Here is a 15,672-nt window from a genome sequence, read left to right as displayed (position 1 = left end):
AGCATTGCCCTTTGCCACACAAAGAACTGTCCTCTAAAAAGTGTTTGCAAATATGAATGAAGTCACAGTGGCCGCCTTTCAGTGGATCTCACACAGGAATGGGCTTTCATCCTCAGCCTTCCTGCACGTAGTTAACATTAGGGCTGCAACAGTAATGAACACTAATGATGTGTTGTCCTGTCCCCCGTGTACTAATTATATTATTGTTACAAGTAACAGTAATTCAGTAAACCATTAGCATAACTACATAAGAGGCAACAACGTAATTCTGAATAACATAATAAGAGAAACTTGTTAGCATATATTGTCAATGCTGGTCATACAATCTGATTCACTGTATACAATTGTATGTTATGTGGGTACACAAACAGTCTGTTGATGTAAACTTAGTTTCTGTGCTACAGTGACATGTCAGCTCTCTTTAGAGACCTGTGATTCAGAGCGGCAGTTTTTTTTTTCCTTTTCTCTCCTTTCACCCTTTGAATGAATGCCTTGCAGTTTCTGAATGAATCCTCCATCTGACATGCAGCAAGAAAGGCTCCCTCTAGGCTACCTTACTGCAGGCAACTGTTCAAAGAGTCTATTTCATCTCTACATCGAGGAACTTCAATGGCAAAATCCATGGAGAGAATATAAAACAGACTGATTCAGTAAAGCATAGTGGGCTATATCATCACTGCGCTTTTTCTAACCTCCCAGACATTGGACTCATTTTATTAAAAAAGCAATGACATTTGGACTAAATGATTTAAAGATTATCAGATATGTTTTCTAATGAAATACATACAACAACAGCAAACTTTCAATCTACTGCATTTTGGACTCTCAAAGGAACTTTTTTTCTGCTACAGGATTTGCATGGAGTGATGTCAAAGAGGCGTGCCAGTCAGGATTACAAACAGAGGAGATTGAGTAATCACTATGGATACAGCCTTTATAGTTTTCCATTTGTTGGTCTTGTTTGGAGGTAATGCTGTGCAGTTTCCAGGACTTCACTTTTTAATGCCTTCTCTGTTTTGTTTTTCTTAGGATCTTGTTCTCTTATATGATTCATCATGCAATTATGACCAAAGCACTTTGGAAGTAAATTTAATGATGGACTCTACTGGACAATGGAGAAAATATACAATTTTTATGTTTCATTTTTTGGTAAGTTGGCCTGTTGGTTCATTTGTTGCAGCAGTGAGTGAGTTACAATTTATGTTTAGATATATCAATTCTTGTTTAATATAATGACATTGTTAAGGTTAAGATGCATGTAGATGCTTCAAAAGTTGCCTATTTATGCATGTCACTCCAAAAAAAAAAAACAAAAAAACAAAACAAAACAAAACAAAACAAAAAAACCTGAGTCATTTCTTTCTTTTTTTTTCTGTGGTTCTTCAGGCGTTTAATACCGCATCCTCTCATGAACCTTCGTCTGGAAATACAGAGAATGTGAGCAGTGAGAGACAGTTTGCAGATATCGTCTCAGGGCAGCATACGCTTCCCTCCTGGTATTATACATCTGTTGATGCTATGCCCAAGCATGGCACAGTCAGCTCACTCTCTCATAACAGATGGCGAACACAGATGGCCTTCTCCAAAAGTGTTTATTCATTTGAAGTGAAAGAAGACACAGTACCAGGTTAGTCATCTGTGCAGTGAGGCCTTCCTCATGTAAATTAGGCACAAAGGCATAATGTTTACAGACAACAGTTAATAAGAGTATTACTTGATAATTTTTGAAATATTATTATTTGACTTGTAATTTAAGATCAACACTATCGTCTTTTCTAAAATTTATAGAATAGTAAAGGTCCTTCTGTGTTCAGTATTGATGCCAAATGTTTGGTAGACCACTCAGTAATTATGCATTATCCAATATGTTGACAGGAACAGTTGTGGGAAAGGTGGAAACAGTGTTTGAGAGTCCCACGCCTATCACATATTCAGTGCAAGAGGATGACGGGGAGAACCTGTTCCTCCTCAGCCCCGTCTCAGGGGAGTTCCTATTATCCCGCAGCCTGGATTTCGAGGCACAGAGATTCTACATTCTCACAGTGGCGGTGCAGCAGGGGGATTTACAAGTATCCAGTGTCAGGGTATACTTCAGTGTGTTGAATGTGAATGACAATCCTCCTCTTTTCAGTCAGGACACCTTCTATGCGTCATTGCTGGAAGACACACGGGTGGGCAATTGCTTCCTGTCTTTGAATGTGTCAGATAAAGATGATGGTAAGTGCACCAGTAAAGATTTTTCAATGTTCAGTTGAGGTTCCTTCCACACTAAAAAAACAAACAAAAAAAACATATATGTTTGGGAAGTACCCCCTCTAATGGTTATGACTGAACAGGTCTTCCATCTGGTACAGACTCCTGATCATGAAAAGCTGTTCACTGGCAGCAATGTTGACCAAAATTATGAAAGAATTAAAGCTGTAAAAAGAAATAAACCATTTATTTTTTACAGTATGTGAATAGCACAAAGACTTCTACTCTTTAAACTTACTGTTCATGTCCTGCAAATACTGAATTTGTCCTGTATCCTTTTTTTTTAAATTAGACCTGCTCTTCCATAGAGGGATTTATGGGTCTGTGCAATCAATGGAGGTCAAATCCATTGTAACAATAACAATGATAGTGATGAAACATATTGCCGTGTTAATTGGATTGACCTGTACATGGCAAGCTCATTCTGTGTGTCCAACCTTTCCTTCCGAGTGTAGAAAATGCAAAATTAATATTCGAGCATTTCTTGGCTACGCATGTAGCATTTGGCAAATTAAACTGAGACATGAATCTTGTTTATCTCTCTGTTTATTTATTTATTTGATTGTGTCTTGCTGGAAATTTGCCTCAAAATCTCATGTTTAGTTGGAAGCTTAAGTGTACATGTCTAATTGGCTGTCAGTGAAGTCTTATTCTTGGCTCCTTTTGTTAACTGCTAATGAATGCTTTGATTCAAGTACATTACAAGCATATGCATTTAACAGCAATCAGGTCCTAGCATCGGTACATCGCGTGTTAAGTGTAACATTTTGTTCCTTGATTTATATATATAATACACCAAGCCATTATGAGAAGGGCATCCCAACATTTCTAATAATGTCATTAATTATCTTCTCCTCTCTGCCAGGTGACAATGGAGAGTTGAAACTGAAACTGGTCGATGGAGATGAAGGGACAGTGTTCTTCATAAACTCAGCTGGTAGTTTATGCCTGAACAAAGAGTTAGACAGAGAGAGACAGTCCTCCTACAATCTGACTGTGGCAGCCAATGACTGTGTCCAGCCTGTGTCTTCACAGCTCACCAGCACAGCACACGTTATCATGGTGGTTAATGATGTCAATGACAATGCTCCGTTGTTTGTGTCGGCCAAAAGTGTCAGTATACCAGAGGACACTGCACTTCATTCTGTTGTAATGACTGTACATGCTGAGGATGAAGACACTGGACCCAATGGGGAGGTTTTATATTATTTAAACAGCACTTCCAGTGGTGCATTCAGCATCGATAACAGAGGTGGAGACGTATACCTGGAGGAGACATTAGATAGAGAACAGGTAGATACTCTGACTATAACTATAACAGCCACTGATAGAGGCTCACCCAGGATGGCAACCACTATGAATCTAACAGTGCACGTTGAAGATGCAAATGACCATGATCCTGTGTTCTCACAAAGCACCTACAGTCTGACAGTAAGAGAGGATATCCCCAGAGGAACCAGCTTGTTTCTAGTTCAGGCTCATGATCAAGACACCGGACCAAATGGACGAGTGCGGTACATGCTGACCCAGGCAAGTCCGTTCGTGGTGGACGCGGTTCGAGGTGTGATCACAGTCATGGATAAACTGGACAGAGAGAAGGACTCAAACTACACCTTAAGCATAACAGTTGTAGATCAGGGGGACATTCCCAGATCTGCTACTGCTGCTATCAGTGTCACAGTGCTGGACATCAATGACTTTGCACCCCAGTTTTCTCCTGAAACACTGATTGTACGTGTCATGGAGAATGAGGAGGACCCCTCTCAGCTAAAACATCAGGTGCTACTAAGTCTCACTTCCATAAGAATTCAGTGAATACTGATTACAGAATGATTTTATGTTAATCACTAGATTGTTTATGTCTTTTTTGACCAGCTCTCAGCTTTGGATGAAGATTTAGGGGTCAACAGCCAGCTTACTTATTTCATACAGAAGGGAAATAGTGATGGTTTGTTCTCCATCACTCCCAATGGCACTTTTCAGATTCTACACAGTCTGGACAGGGAGAAGGAATCACTATATATCGTCATGGTTATTGCTGTTGATTCAGGTAAATTATGTCCAAGTTAAACTGCAGGACGCTTTACTAAATACATTAATATCCTGTAGAGAATATTTTCTCTTCTACTTGAACAGTCACTCAGTCAAACAGTCTGATAATGAATGTCACTTTGTCATTTGAAGGATTGCCACCTTTAACGGGTACTCTTACCGTGCATGTCATAGTGGATGACATTAATGATAATTACCCAGAGTTTACTGAGGAAGTCTACAACACCATTGTGTCTGAGGACACTCCCACAGGCACTGTGTTTGCCATGGTAACGGCATCTGACAGTGATGAGGGTGTCAATGGGGAGTTAAGGTAAACGATTCCACCTCATTGTCTGTTGATTATTGTTATATCATGTTTCTCATGGACAGTAGCCTCTAGGATGCTGTATACACAGTGTTTACTTACGTTCTATTGCAATACACTGATAGTACGATATTTTTTCCTTTAGGTATTTCATGGAGAACCCTGATGTACCTTTTGCCATTGAAGAAACATCTGGAGAACTGTTTACAACCGAAGTCCTGGACAGGGAGACCGTAGCCATTTACAGGCTGACAGTGATTGGCAGTGATAAGCATCCTACTCAGCCTCTGTCAAGCTCAGTGATTGTCACTGTGCTCATTGGAGATATTAACGACCACTGGCCCCAGTTTATGAACAGCCCCTATGTGGCTTATGTGCCCACTGAAATGGCTCCCGGTGAGAGATTTTACACCTGCTTGGCAGTTATATATTACATCCTGGGTAACACTGACTTGATAAGACTGAGAGAAGGGCTGTATTTTGATCATGTTTTTCATGTGTGTTATTTTATGCAGGCTCGGTTGTTTGTGCAGTAAGAGCAACAGATGAAGATACAGAGATGAACGCAGAGCTACATTATTCATTATATGGACAAAGTTCAGATTTGTTTGCCATCGATTCATACAGTGGCACCTTGTTCACTTCAAGTGCTGTCCGGAGAACAGAGGATATTATTATTAATGTGTATGTGCAAGATGCTGGAGAAAAACCTAAATTTGACATCACTACTGTGAGTGTCAGGTTTCAGAATGTCTCTGACTTTCCAGAGATGAATGTGGATGTTTTACGTTATTCCCTCTCTGAGGACGAACCAGTGGGAACGTCAGTGGCTGTGGTCTCTGCAGTGAGTACCAGAGCTGAACCCGTCTCTTTTTATCTCGCTTCTGGAAACTTTGAAGACACGTTTCATGTGGAGCAATTAAGTGGAGTGCTGACAGTGGAGAACCCTCTGGATTATGAGAACAAAAAGGAGTTTACTTTGTTGATAGAAGCCAGAGACTCTGGCTCGCCTCCTTTCTCATCATTTGCAGAAATTCACATAAACATCAGTGATGCAAATGACAATTTCCCACAGTTCACTCAAGCTGAGTACCAGTGTGAGGTTTTTGAGAATTCTCCACCGTCCTGGGTTTGTGATGTTCTTGCGATTGATGCAGACTCTGACATTTATGGCACTGTGCAGTACAACATAATAGAAGGAAACACAGATCATTTTTTCACAATTGACCCTGACAATGGTTTATTAAGCACCACTGCAAGTTTAGACAGAGAAAATATTCCTGAATTCAAACTGATAGTTGAAGCTGCAGAGCTAGACAATCCTCTTCATATAGACAGAGCAACCATCATCATTTGTGTTTTAGATAGAAATGACAATGCACCTCGTTTTTCACAGATTTTTTTCACCCAGGTACCTGAGGATGCCCCTGTTGGACACACAATCATACAAGTCACCTCATCTGATGATGATACTGGTCCCAATGCGGTTATTAATTACTTCATAATTGACCAAAATGATGGTATGCCATTTAATATTGACTTTACCACTGGCGACATCACAATTGAAAGACTTCTCGATAGGGAGACGCAGGATCATTATATCTTGAAAGTAAATGCAAATGATTCAGCATGGAGCATAAGCACAGATGTCACTATAGTCATTACAGATGTTAATGATAATAGACCAGTATTTTCTGATCATTTTTACAATACTGTCCTTCCCGAAACAAAAGATGAAGACGTGTTCGTTATGCAGGTTCTTGCTACAGATGCAGATGCTGGGAAAAACAGTGAGATTTTATATGTTATTGATCCTCCAAATGAGAAGTTTTGGGTGAACAATTCCTTTGGTGAAATTTATACCAAGCAGCCACTGACATTACATAATTCTGCTTTTGAAATCTACCAGTTTACAGTCATTGCTTTTGATTGTGGCAATGCCCCCCTCTACAGTAACGCCACTGTCACCGTGAGAATAGAGCCTTATAACCACTATCCACCACTGTTTCTGCCTTTACAACCCCTGATTGCAATCCCATATCACATGGCTGTGGGAACAGAGGTGGTCCAGTTTATAGCAATAGATCTGGATGTCAATAATAGCAGTGCTAATATTGAATATATTTTGAATGGAGGTAACGCATCTGATTTCTTCTGGATCGAAGCAAACAATGGAAAAGTAAAGTTAAAGCAAAGTTTGACAGAGAACATAAATTTGTTTCTCACTTTAATAGTTGTGGCAAAAGATCAGGGCACCCCATCTTTATCATCACAGACTGAGATCACTTTTGAAATTACTGGGAGGAATCAATTTACTCCAAGCTTTAGTGAGCCAGATGCCACTTTCTCTGTCCCTGAGGACTTGCCAGTAGGATCGGTAATTGGGAGAATTGAAGCAGAAGATAGAGATTATGGTCCCAATGGTGCCATCATGTACTGCATTACCTCAGAAAATCAATATTTACCATTCTCTGTAGGAGAAGCCTCTGGGCTGCTAACACTAATCAGAGAGCTTGACTTTGAAGAAGTAGTTATTTACCACCTTCAAATCAAAGCCACAGATGGCGGCTGGGTCTCTAAAACAGGCATGTTAAATGTTACAGTGGTGGTTATGGATGTGAATGACAATCCTCCAGTCTTTTCATCCTCAGAGTATCTCACTTCAGTGCCTGAAAACTCTGAAATTGGAGCAAATGTCATAGATATGAAGGCCGCTGATGCTGATTCAGGAGCAAATGCACAAATATCCTACTCTCTAATTGCTGGCCATGTGGATAGATTTGCTATTGACTCAAGAAATGGAACAATCACCACTTTAGATGTGTTTGATTATGAGCAAGAGCAGATCTTTGACATAACAATCAAAGCCTCAAACATTGGCAGTCATAATTTATTTACTTTGGCTCATGTTGTCATCCAAATTGCAGATGTCAATGAGTTTACACCTACATTCAACAACAAAGAATTTAGTTTTTCAGTATTTAAAAATGTGCCTCTTGGAGCGAAGATTGGAAAGGTAACAGCCACAGATTATGACCAAGGCCCTGAAGGTCAGGTGTTTTACCTGATGTTTGGCCAATATAAATATATGGGTTTTGATATTGACAAACTCTCTGGAGAAATATATACAACTGGCAGTTTGAGGAAACAAGGCAACAGTCACATAGTTTTAAAAGTTCTAGCAAAGAACTCCGGTGTCATTACTGGCATGGATGTAGATGAAACGTTGGTCCACATCAGTGTGATTGACACAAATGATGCGCCCATGTTCACCTCTGCACTTTATTTGGCGAATATGATGGAGGACAGCCCAATTGGGACGTCTGTGATTACTGTGAGCGCTCTGGATCAAGACTCCATACTGGACTGGAATCATTTCTTCTTCAGCATTGAAAGTGGAAATACAAACCTCTCCTTTGCTGTTGATCCACTCAGTGGTGTTATTTCAGTGAATTCTCCACTGGACAGAGAGCTGTGGGCAGTTTATAATCTGACTGTTACAGCCACTGATAATGGCTCTCCACCAGCCACTGGCACTACTGCTGTCATTGTGACTATTGGTGACGTTAACGATAACTCTCCCGAACTTACATTAACTGAGGCTCAGGTGAAGGAAAATCAGCCTCAAGGCACAATAGTAGCCAAGTTAAATGCATCTGATTCTGATTTGCCACCAAACCAGGGACCGTTCACTTACTGGCTGGTAAATCCTTCAACAGACAGGGCTTTTTCATTGACTCCTGATGGAGTTTTATTCACCACAAAGCCCATTGATCGGGAAGAGATCTCTGCATTTCGAGTCATGTTGGCTGTTAGGGATGCAGGGATTCCTGCACTGTCATCCACAACAATGTTCCACATCAGGATTGTGGATGAAAACGATAACCCTCCACTGCCTAGAAACATCTTCATTGAGGTAAAATATTTTGGCACTTCTTTCCAAGGAGGCATGATTGGCAGCGTCCACCCTGAGGATCAGGATGAGTCTGATACATTTATCTGTGGTATCAAAAGCGGGCCGCTGAACATGTTCACGATACCTAATGGCACATGTGAACTGTGGTCTTCTCCTTTTCAAGGCGAGGCTACATTTAATATCACTATAGAAGCAACAGATCAGGTTCATTTCTCAGTCAACAACAGCATCTATGTAAACTACAAAGGTTTCACAAATGCTTCTATAGACAGTTGTATATTATTCTACGTTTCATCATCCTCAGTGGAAGAGTTTTTGTCTAATAAGTATTTGAGGTTTGTGAAAGCTCTGGACAGTCTGTTTAACCTGCAGGCCTCTAAGACTCATGTATTTGGGATCAAACATATTGGCAGTGAAGTTCTTCTGTTGGCTGCAGTCAAAAATTACAATGGTGAATATCTTAGCAGAGAAGTGGCGAGTGGAATCTCTGCTGGACATAAGAAATTATTGGAGTCTCAGAGCAATATGACGATATCTCACATCACCAGTGATCCATGTCTCACCAGCCCTTGTCAAAATGGGGCAATGTGTAACAAGAACATTTACATCAGCCAGGATGTTGCTGTCCTAGAAAGCCTGGTGGTCATCTTTGTGTCCCCACAGAAGGAGGTTTTTAATTGTACCTGTCCAGCCGGCTTCACTGGGACACTATGTGAAGATGATATTGATGAATGTGAGGTGAATATCTGTGAGAGTAAAGGCACATGTGTGAACACTGCAGGAAGTTTCTACTGTCATTGTCAGAGCGGCTTTTCTGGCTCTCTCTGCTCTACTGATGTAGATGAATGCCTGAAGGTGAGGTGCCAAAATGGAGGAACTTGTATTCCCACACAGGATGGATATTACTGTCACTGTGTGCCTGGATTTGAAGGTAGACTTTGGTATATTAAAAAAATCATATTATTCTTCATGAATAGAGTCCAGAATCTCATCTCAGTCTGAGCTTTATTTGCTTTTTCAAGGAGAAAAGTGTGAGCAATTCATAGACCACTGTAGATCAACCCCCTGTGTGCAGGGCAGCTGCATCAATTCACTGACAGGATTCTCTTGTCACTGTCCCTTTGGTAAGAATAATGCAGGAAAAGTACTTTTATATTCTGCAAAATTCCTTTATTTGCTCTCTTGCAGAAATTTAGATGAGAGGATTGATATCACTCTCATATCCAGTAAATATAAGCCTTCAGTTGACAGACAGTTATCTTAACTCAGCATAAAGACTAGGAATGGGGAATCAACTAGTTTGTCACTTTCCAGAGATTACAAAATATTCCTACCTCTCCCTCTAAAGCTCATTGATTAACAAATTACATCTTATTTGTTTAATCAATACAAAAAACCAAAATGACAAGTTGTTGTTTAACAGGGGGTTCTGGGCTGAATTATTTCTGGGAACTTGTTTGAGTCTCCACACCATGCGGCTTTCTCCAATCTTTGTGTTAAGCTTGGCTGCTGACCGTAGTCTTATATTTAATTAACAGAATATAAGAGTGGTATTGATCTTCTTATGTAGCTCTCTACAAGAAGGTGATTAAGTGTATTTGTTCCATGAAATACCCTCCTCCAAGTTACAACTGAAAAAAAGTTATTTATTGAACCATACTAACGGTTTCATCTTTATTTTAGGAGTCAGTGGAGTACACTGCGAGGAGCACAGTTATGGCTTTGAGGAGCTGTCCTTCATGGAGTTTCCCCCATTAGACCGCAGGACTAATTTAATCTCTCTAGAGTTTGCGACAGTGCAGAGGAATTCCATGCTCCTCTACAACCCCGGAGGATCATCCAGCAGGGAGTTCTTGGCACTGGAAATACTCAATGGAGCCGTACATCTCTCTTATGACCTGGGTTCAGGAACTGTGAGGCTGCAGACAAACAAGCAAGTGGCAGACGGGTATTTTCACAGTGTCACTGCCAGAAGGATTGGCAATGTGAGTTTTAAATATGTTAGCACGTACAAAAGGTTAATGAGATGATGAGACAAGTGAATATGAAGACTGATGTAGTGTTATTTGTATTTGACAGATGGGATCTTTACATGTGGACAACTGCACAGATGTTGAGAACAATGGATTTTGTTTTTCACAGAGTGATGGCAGTAGCTCAGAGAGGTAGCACTGAAATGTTATTGCAAATTTACTATGATTTAACATTCTGTTTTTAGCTTGTGTTTAATATTTCTTAATGACTTCTCTCTCTCTCTCTCTTTTTTTTTTACATACACTCAGGACCCTAGATATTGGCAACAGTAATATGACATTTGGAGGACTGAGGACTGCTGAATTTATTTTACTCCATCCTGCTCAGATAAAAACCCATGACTTTGTTGGATGTGTTCGAAACTTTCATGTTAATGGAATTCTGCTGAGACCTTCAATGGCCCTGGCAACATACAACATCCTTGATAGGTAGGTTTATAAAATTTAAAATATGAAGATGCTCTAGGCAAACAAATTGGTCAAATAGTCAGTCCTAATTGTTTAGAAATCTGTATGTTTAACACAGAAAATACCTCTCTCTTTCTCCTATTTTTGTACACGTGTGGATTTCAACAATGTATCTTAAATCTTTATAAAATTTCTTTTATAAAGGTGTCCTCGAACAACAGTGTCGCCATGTCACGGCAACCCATGTAAGAATGGTGGTGTGTGCCATGACCTCTGGTCTGACTATCTTTGTGAGTGCAAGAGCCCTTTTATTGGAAGTAATTGTGCCAAAGGTAAAAAAAAAAAAAAAAAAAGGCTGTATGTATGGGATTGTTGCCATGCGCAGAATGAATTTTGCGCCCATGTGGTACTGCATGATAGATGAGAAACAAAACAAATAAAGTGTCTAGAATTTATAGAATGGAATTTTGTTATGTTCATGTTATGATTTTCCCCTTTATGAACAGAAATATCAGAAGAAGTTGTATTGCGATTCAATGGGAATGACTACATTGAGTATGTCATCAAAGAGAGCTTCAAGAGAGACTACCTGCTAAAAGACCTGCTGGATGACGAAAAAGAGGAAAACAACAAAGACCAAACAATGATTAATATTAAGTTTAAGACCAAAGACAATGGAGTATTAATGTTTCTTACTGGACAGACAGGATATTTTGTCCTGAAGGTAGGTATGAAAAGCATTTAGATACCTGCTCATGTTGTTTATATATTTGAAGCATATAACTCTTCCTTCTGTCTTTTTCTCAGATAAAAGACAGAAAGCCTGTGTACCTCTCCAAAGACACACTGTCAGGACACCTGTCGGAGTTCACTGTGGACTCTCCAGTGGCTGACGGGGTCTGGCATGTCCTCTCCTTGTTCAGTAATGGACACATCACTTTTCTTACTCTGGATGGAAAACAGGTTTTGAACATCACTGACCAAAGTATGGATCTGACTCCTGTTAGTGTGGAAAAGATTGTTCTTGGTGCAGCTCTGACAGGTGATTCAAAGGTCCAACAGTCAGGTGAGATTTACAGTAATTACTGCTGACAAAGGATATATGTTTACGAAATTTAATGTGTGAACAGAAAATGTACAGATTTTTTAGATTGTTACCAAGTCATGATGATCTTAACAATACATTATTTTTACATTAACAGTGAATAAATCACAACCTCTGTGAAAGCCTTGTTAATCATCATTTCACCTGACTTTTGATCAGAGTCTTACGTGGTAGCATATTGCTTAATTTCATTTCATACAGGAGGTTTCATTAGCTTATGCTGTCTCTGTTTGGTGTGGGAATAGGTCATTACGTTTGGGCTATTTTCAGTCTTTTCCCTGTACAACTATGATAACCTTGCTTAAATGAGGAGCAAATACTCAAGTTCCTCACTGTAAGTAGACCACTCTAAATACAACCAGTGGTTGCTTGCATATTCATGCTTCATTCTGTTTTTTGACAGGGTTCACTGGATGTATGCAGTATTTCAATGTGACCGGTTACACTCTGCCTGTCAGTGGGCACAGCATGACGGTGGACATCTGGCCAAGCTGGACTTTTATCCAGTCCAGCTGCATCTCTCCTGGTGTCTGCCTCCCCTCACCCTGCTCTGAGATTGACACTACCAGGAGGGGTTGTCTCTCTGGACAATGTCAAAATCGGTGGAGGTGTGGACCTGCTGTGCAGAACAGATCCTGCATCTGTTTACATAATGTTTCTCACCACACCTGTGATATCTGCACCTCTACAACAGAAAGCCGTGATCAGTGCTCTGAGGCACAGCGCAGCGTGCCTCTGTGGCTCATAGCTGTGATTCTCCCTCTCATCTCTGTCCTGGTTATTATAGGAATGTTTGTTGCCCTTTATAAAGCGAGGCGACAGAATGCAAAGTGTCAGAGTGGTAGCTTGTCACAGAAGACAGAACAAGGGACAGACAATGTAGCATTTTGTTTTGATGATAACATAATGCTCCCAGATGCTGCATGTGCAGAAGAAAAGAAACATGACCCACTGAGTGCCAATCAGCAGAGGTCAAGCGTGGAGTTTTACTGTGATGACAGTCTGTCAAGTGTTCAGCCAGAGCCAAACAGTGAGCTGGAGTATTATGAAATCGGCAGCATCTCTAGTGCATTTCATTCAGACACTGCCTCACTCAAGTTTAGCTGGCACAAGCATTTGTACGGCACAAAGTGTGTGAAAGGTGATCCTAAACGGTGGGGAGATTTGAAGATGCTGTTAGCAGGATTTAAGAGGAGAGAAGAGAGATCAAGCGAAGAGAGATCAAAAAGTCCAGCAAAACATCAAGACAAGCAGTTGTTGACAAGGATTGATGTAGAGCGGTCACAGCATGTACTGCCTTGTTACATGAAGAGGATCCCACAACCAGAACTCCTGGAACCTGTGCAATGCCTCACTTTTGAAGAAATCAGTAAACTAGATGCTCCACTGGAGCAAACAATGTCACATCGCGCATCCCTGAGGTCTGGACACGCTAACTCTAGCTGCAGTGATCGATGTTTCATCTATCAGTGAGACAGACAGCACATTCACCTGCTCCAAGTCTGAGTATGGACAGGTATCTGTCATCAACACCAGGAAATATGGACATGAGCAGCCAAGCCTCTCAGCATGCAGCTTCAAACAACAAGACATTCTGCCTGTGAGCACATTATTCAAACACACCTGTCACTCTGCCGCAGGTCAGAATAAAGATGAGAACACTCCCTCCAGTATGTTTGAGCAATGGGAAAATATTTTAAATATGCATCTGCCTTTTAGCAACTATGTTCCTGTATTTGAGGATATTGCATGTCTTCCCATGGGACCCAGTCATAGCTATGATATGCAAAGTGACACAGAGGAAATTATTTGATGGCCATTATATATATATAGGTATATAGGTATAACTACAATATATCAAAACTCATTAATACTGTAAGTTTTAGTTTGGACTTTGAGTAGATTCTGTACAAGCAGTCAAATGTTTTCACTTAAACCAAAACTCTGGATCTTTTCATATTTATTTGGACAATTTTTTGCTAGTTTTCTCTGAGGACCTATCCATGTAAAGTTCATTTTTGCATGTTCAGAGCAACCAGAGGATGAATCTGGTGAGGGTCTTAAAATGTGTATCCCATGTAAAGATTACTAAGTTTGATGTAAATGTCTCTCTGATTATTCATTTGTCACTAACAGTTCACAGCATTACAGAACTATCAAAATTCAGGTTATGTTTGAGGCTAATGTGTCTTTGTGGAGTGTAGAATAATATAACTCAAAATTTCAACCTGTGCAGTCCCTACATGCAATGCCAGCTGTGGATGAAACAGCATGTTGTAAAGAGAGTAGACAGACTACATGTCTACAAAAGATGTGACTGACTCAGTAACAGTCAAAGGCACTTTGAAATCAGTCACCACCTCAACCCACATCTCTAGACGTCTTCATCATTTGATTTAAAGTGCAAGTGTGAATGGAAATGCCTTTTGGGCTTCTCTTAATTTTTACATGTCCTGATGGTTTGGCTCTATCTAGTGGACAAATTCAAGATTACATACAGAGGTGCCTTGTTAAACTGAATAGAGTTCAGTGCTTTGCAAGCAGATTACGAGGTTTCACAAGCACTCTCAAAAAACAAATAATCAAAAAAGAAGACAGATTTTTGATGAATACTGGGTTTATTTTGCAGTTAACTGTAGACAGATACAAGATGGATTTATATCAGAAAAAGAGCTGATTTGATCTTCAACTACACAGTCAATATATAGCACAAGGATTCTACAAAGCACTTGATGAATACAGGGAAAAGCTTAAGTTACAATTAACGCCTAAAAGAATAAGGCAAAAATACCATACCTTATGATACTTAAAATATTAAACCTTGATAACTTATCATAAGAAGTACATAAATGCTAGTAAAGTTAGCATGAAATGCCTGTTAAACCTTGATAAAAATTATTTGTAAAACAGACATTATCAGTCAAATCATGGTAACTTTTTTACACTTCCACAGGGAATTGTCACAGCCCATCTCGACAACTGCAACAAGAGAGTGACACGGCACGAGTTGGCAGGTTAAAAATCAGCAATTTATTTTTACAAAAGGAAAATTAATCAACTTAACCAAACACATGAACAACCAAACCAACAAAAAGAAAATGGCAGCTGCCCCCACGGTCGGCCAGGACCAGGAACCATCCTCCCAGCCCCCATCGGACTCCAGACTGAGGGTTAATATAAGAAGGAGCACACACTGGGCCCAGGTGTGGTTCAATCAGCTGATGACCCTCCACCCAACACCTGCAGCAAGAAAGAAATACAAGGAAAACATAATAGGGACACCTAGTGTCCAGGTGGAGGAGTCGTCACAGAATGTCTATCTGTTCTTTGGAAGAGCACAAATAATGTGATGGCAACAAACATATACCTCTGTGGTTAACATGTTAGAATATCAACCACATTAGATAAAACTAAGCCATTACTGGGATATTACTAATGAGCATGAACTCATGGTGCCAAATATGCATTCTTCACAACAGTACCAGTAAACCACCAAAAACACTGTAGAAACACTGTAAAGAAGCAACTTGTGCTGAGTAGGAGCTTTAATGATTTAAAACACAATTTAACATTACATTTACAATCATATCGTCTCAAA

General features: G+C 40.0%; 1 protein-coding gene across 1 annotated transcript; it reads left to right on the top strand.

Moving 5' to 3' along the window:
• The first annotated feature begins 958 nt into the window (after positions 1–958).
• Positions 959–14,238, top strand: LOC108876018 (protocadherin Fat 4). Its single transcript, XM_018665270.2, has 16 exons — positions 959–1,149; positions 1,387–1,627; positions 1,876–2,217; positions 3,119–4,032; positions 4,129–4,303; positions 4,438–4,618; positions 4,758–5,008; positions 5,128–9,459; positions 9,551–9,652; positions 10,212–10,513; positions 10,608–10,693; positions 10,811–10,990; positions 11,174–11,301; positions 11,476–11,693; positions 11,777–12,035; positions 12,478–14,238. The coding sequence occupies exons 1-16, from the start codon at positions 1,093–1,095 to the stop codon at positions 13,545–13,547; spliced, it is 8,838 nt and encodes a 2,945-aa protein (XP_018520786.2). The 5' UTR covers positions 959–1,092; the 3' UTR covers positions 13,548–14,238.
• The last annotated feature ends 1,434 nt before the right edge of the window (positions 14,239–15,672 follow it).

This window comes from Lates calcarifer, linkage group LG21, assembly GCF_001640805.2.
Source record: "Lates calcarifer isolate ASB-BC8 linkage group LG21, TLL_Latcal_v3, whole genome shotgun sequence".
NCBI lineage: Eukaryota > Metazoa > Chordata > Actinopteri > Centropomidae > Lates > Lates calcarifer.
This window is presented reverse-complemented; position numbering and strand designations above follow the sequence as displayed.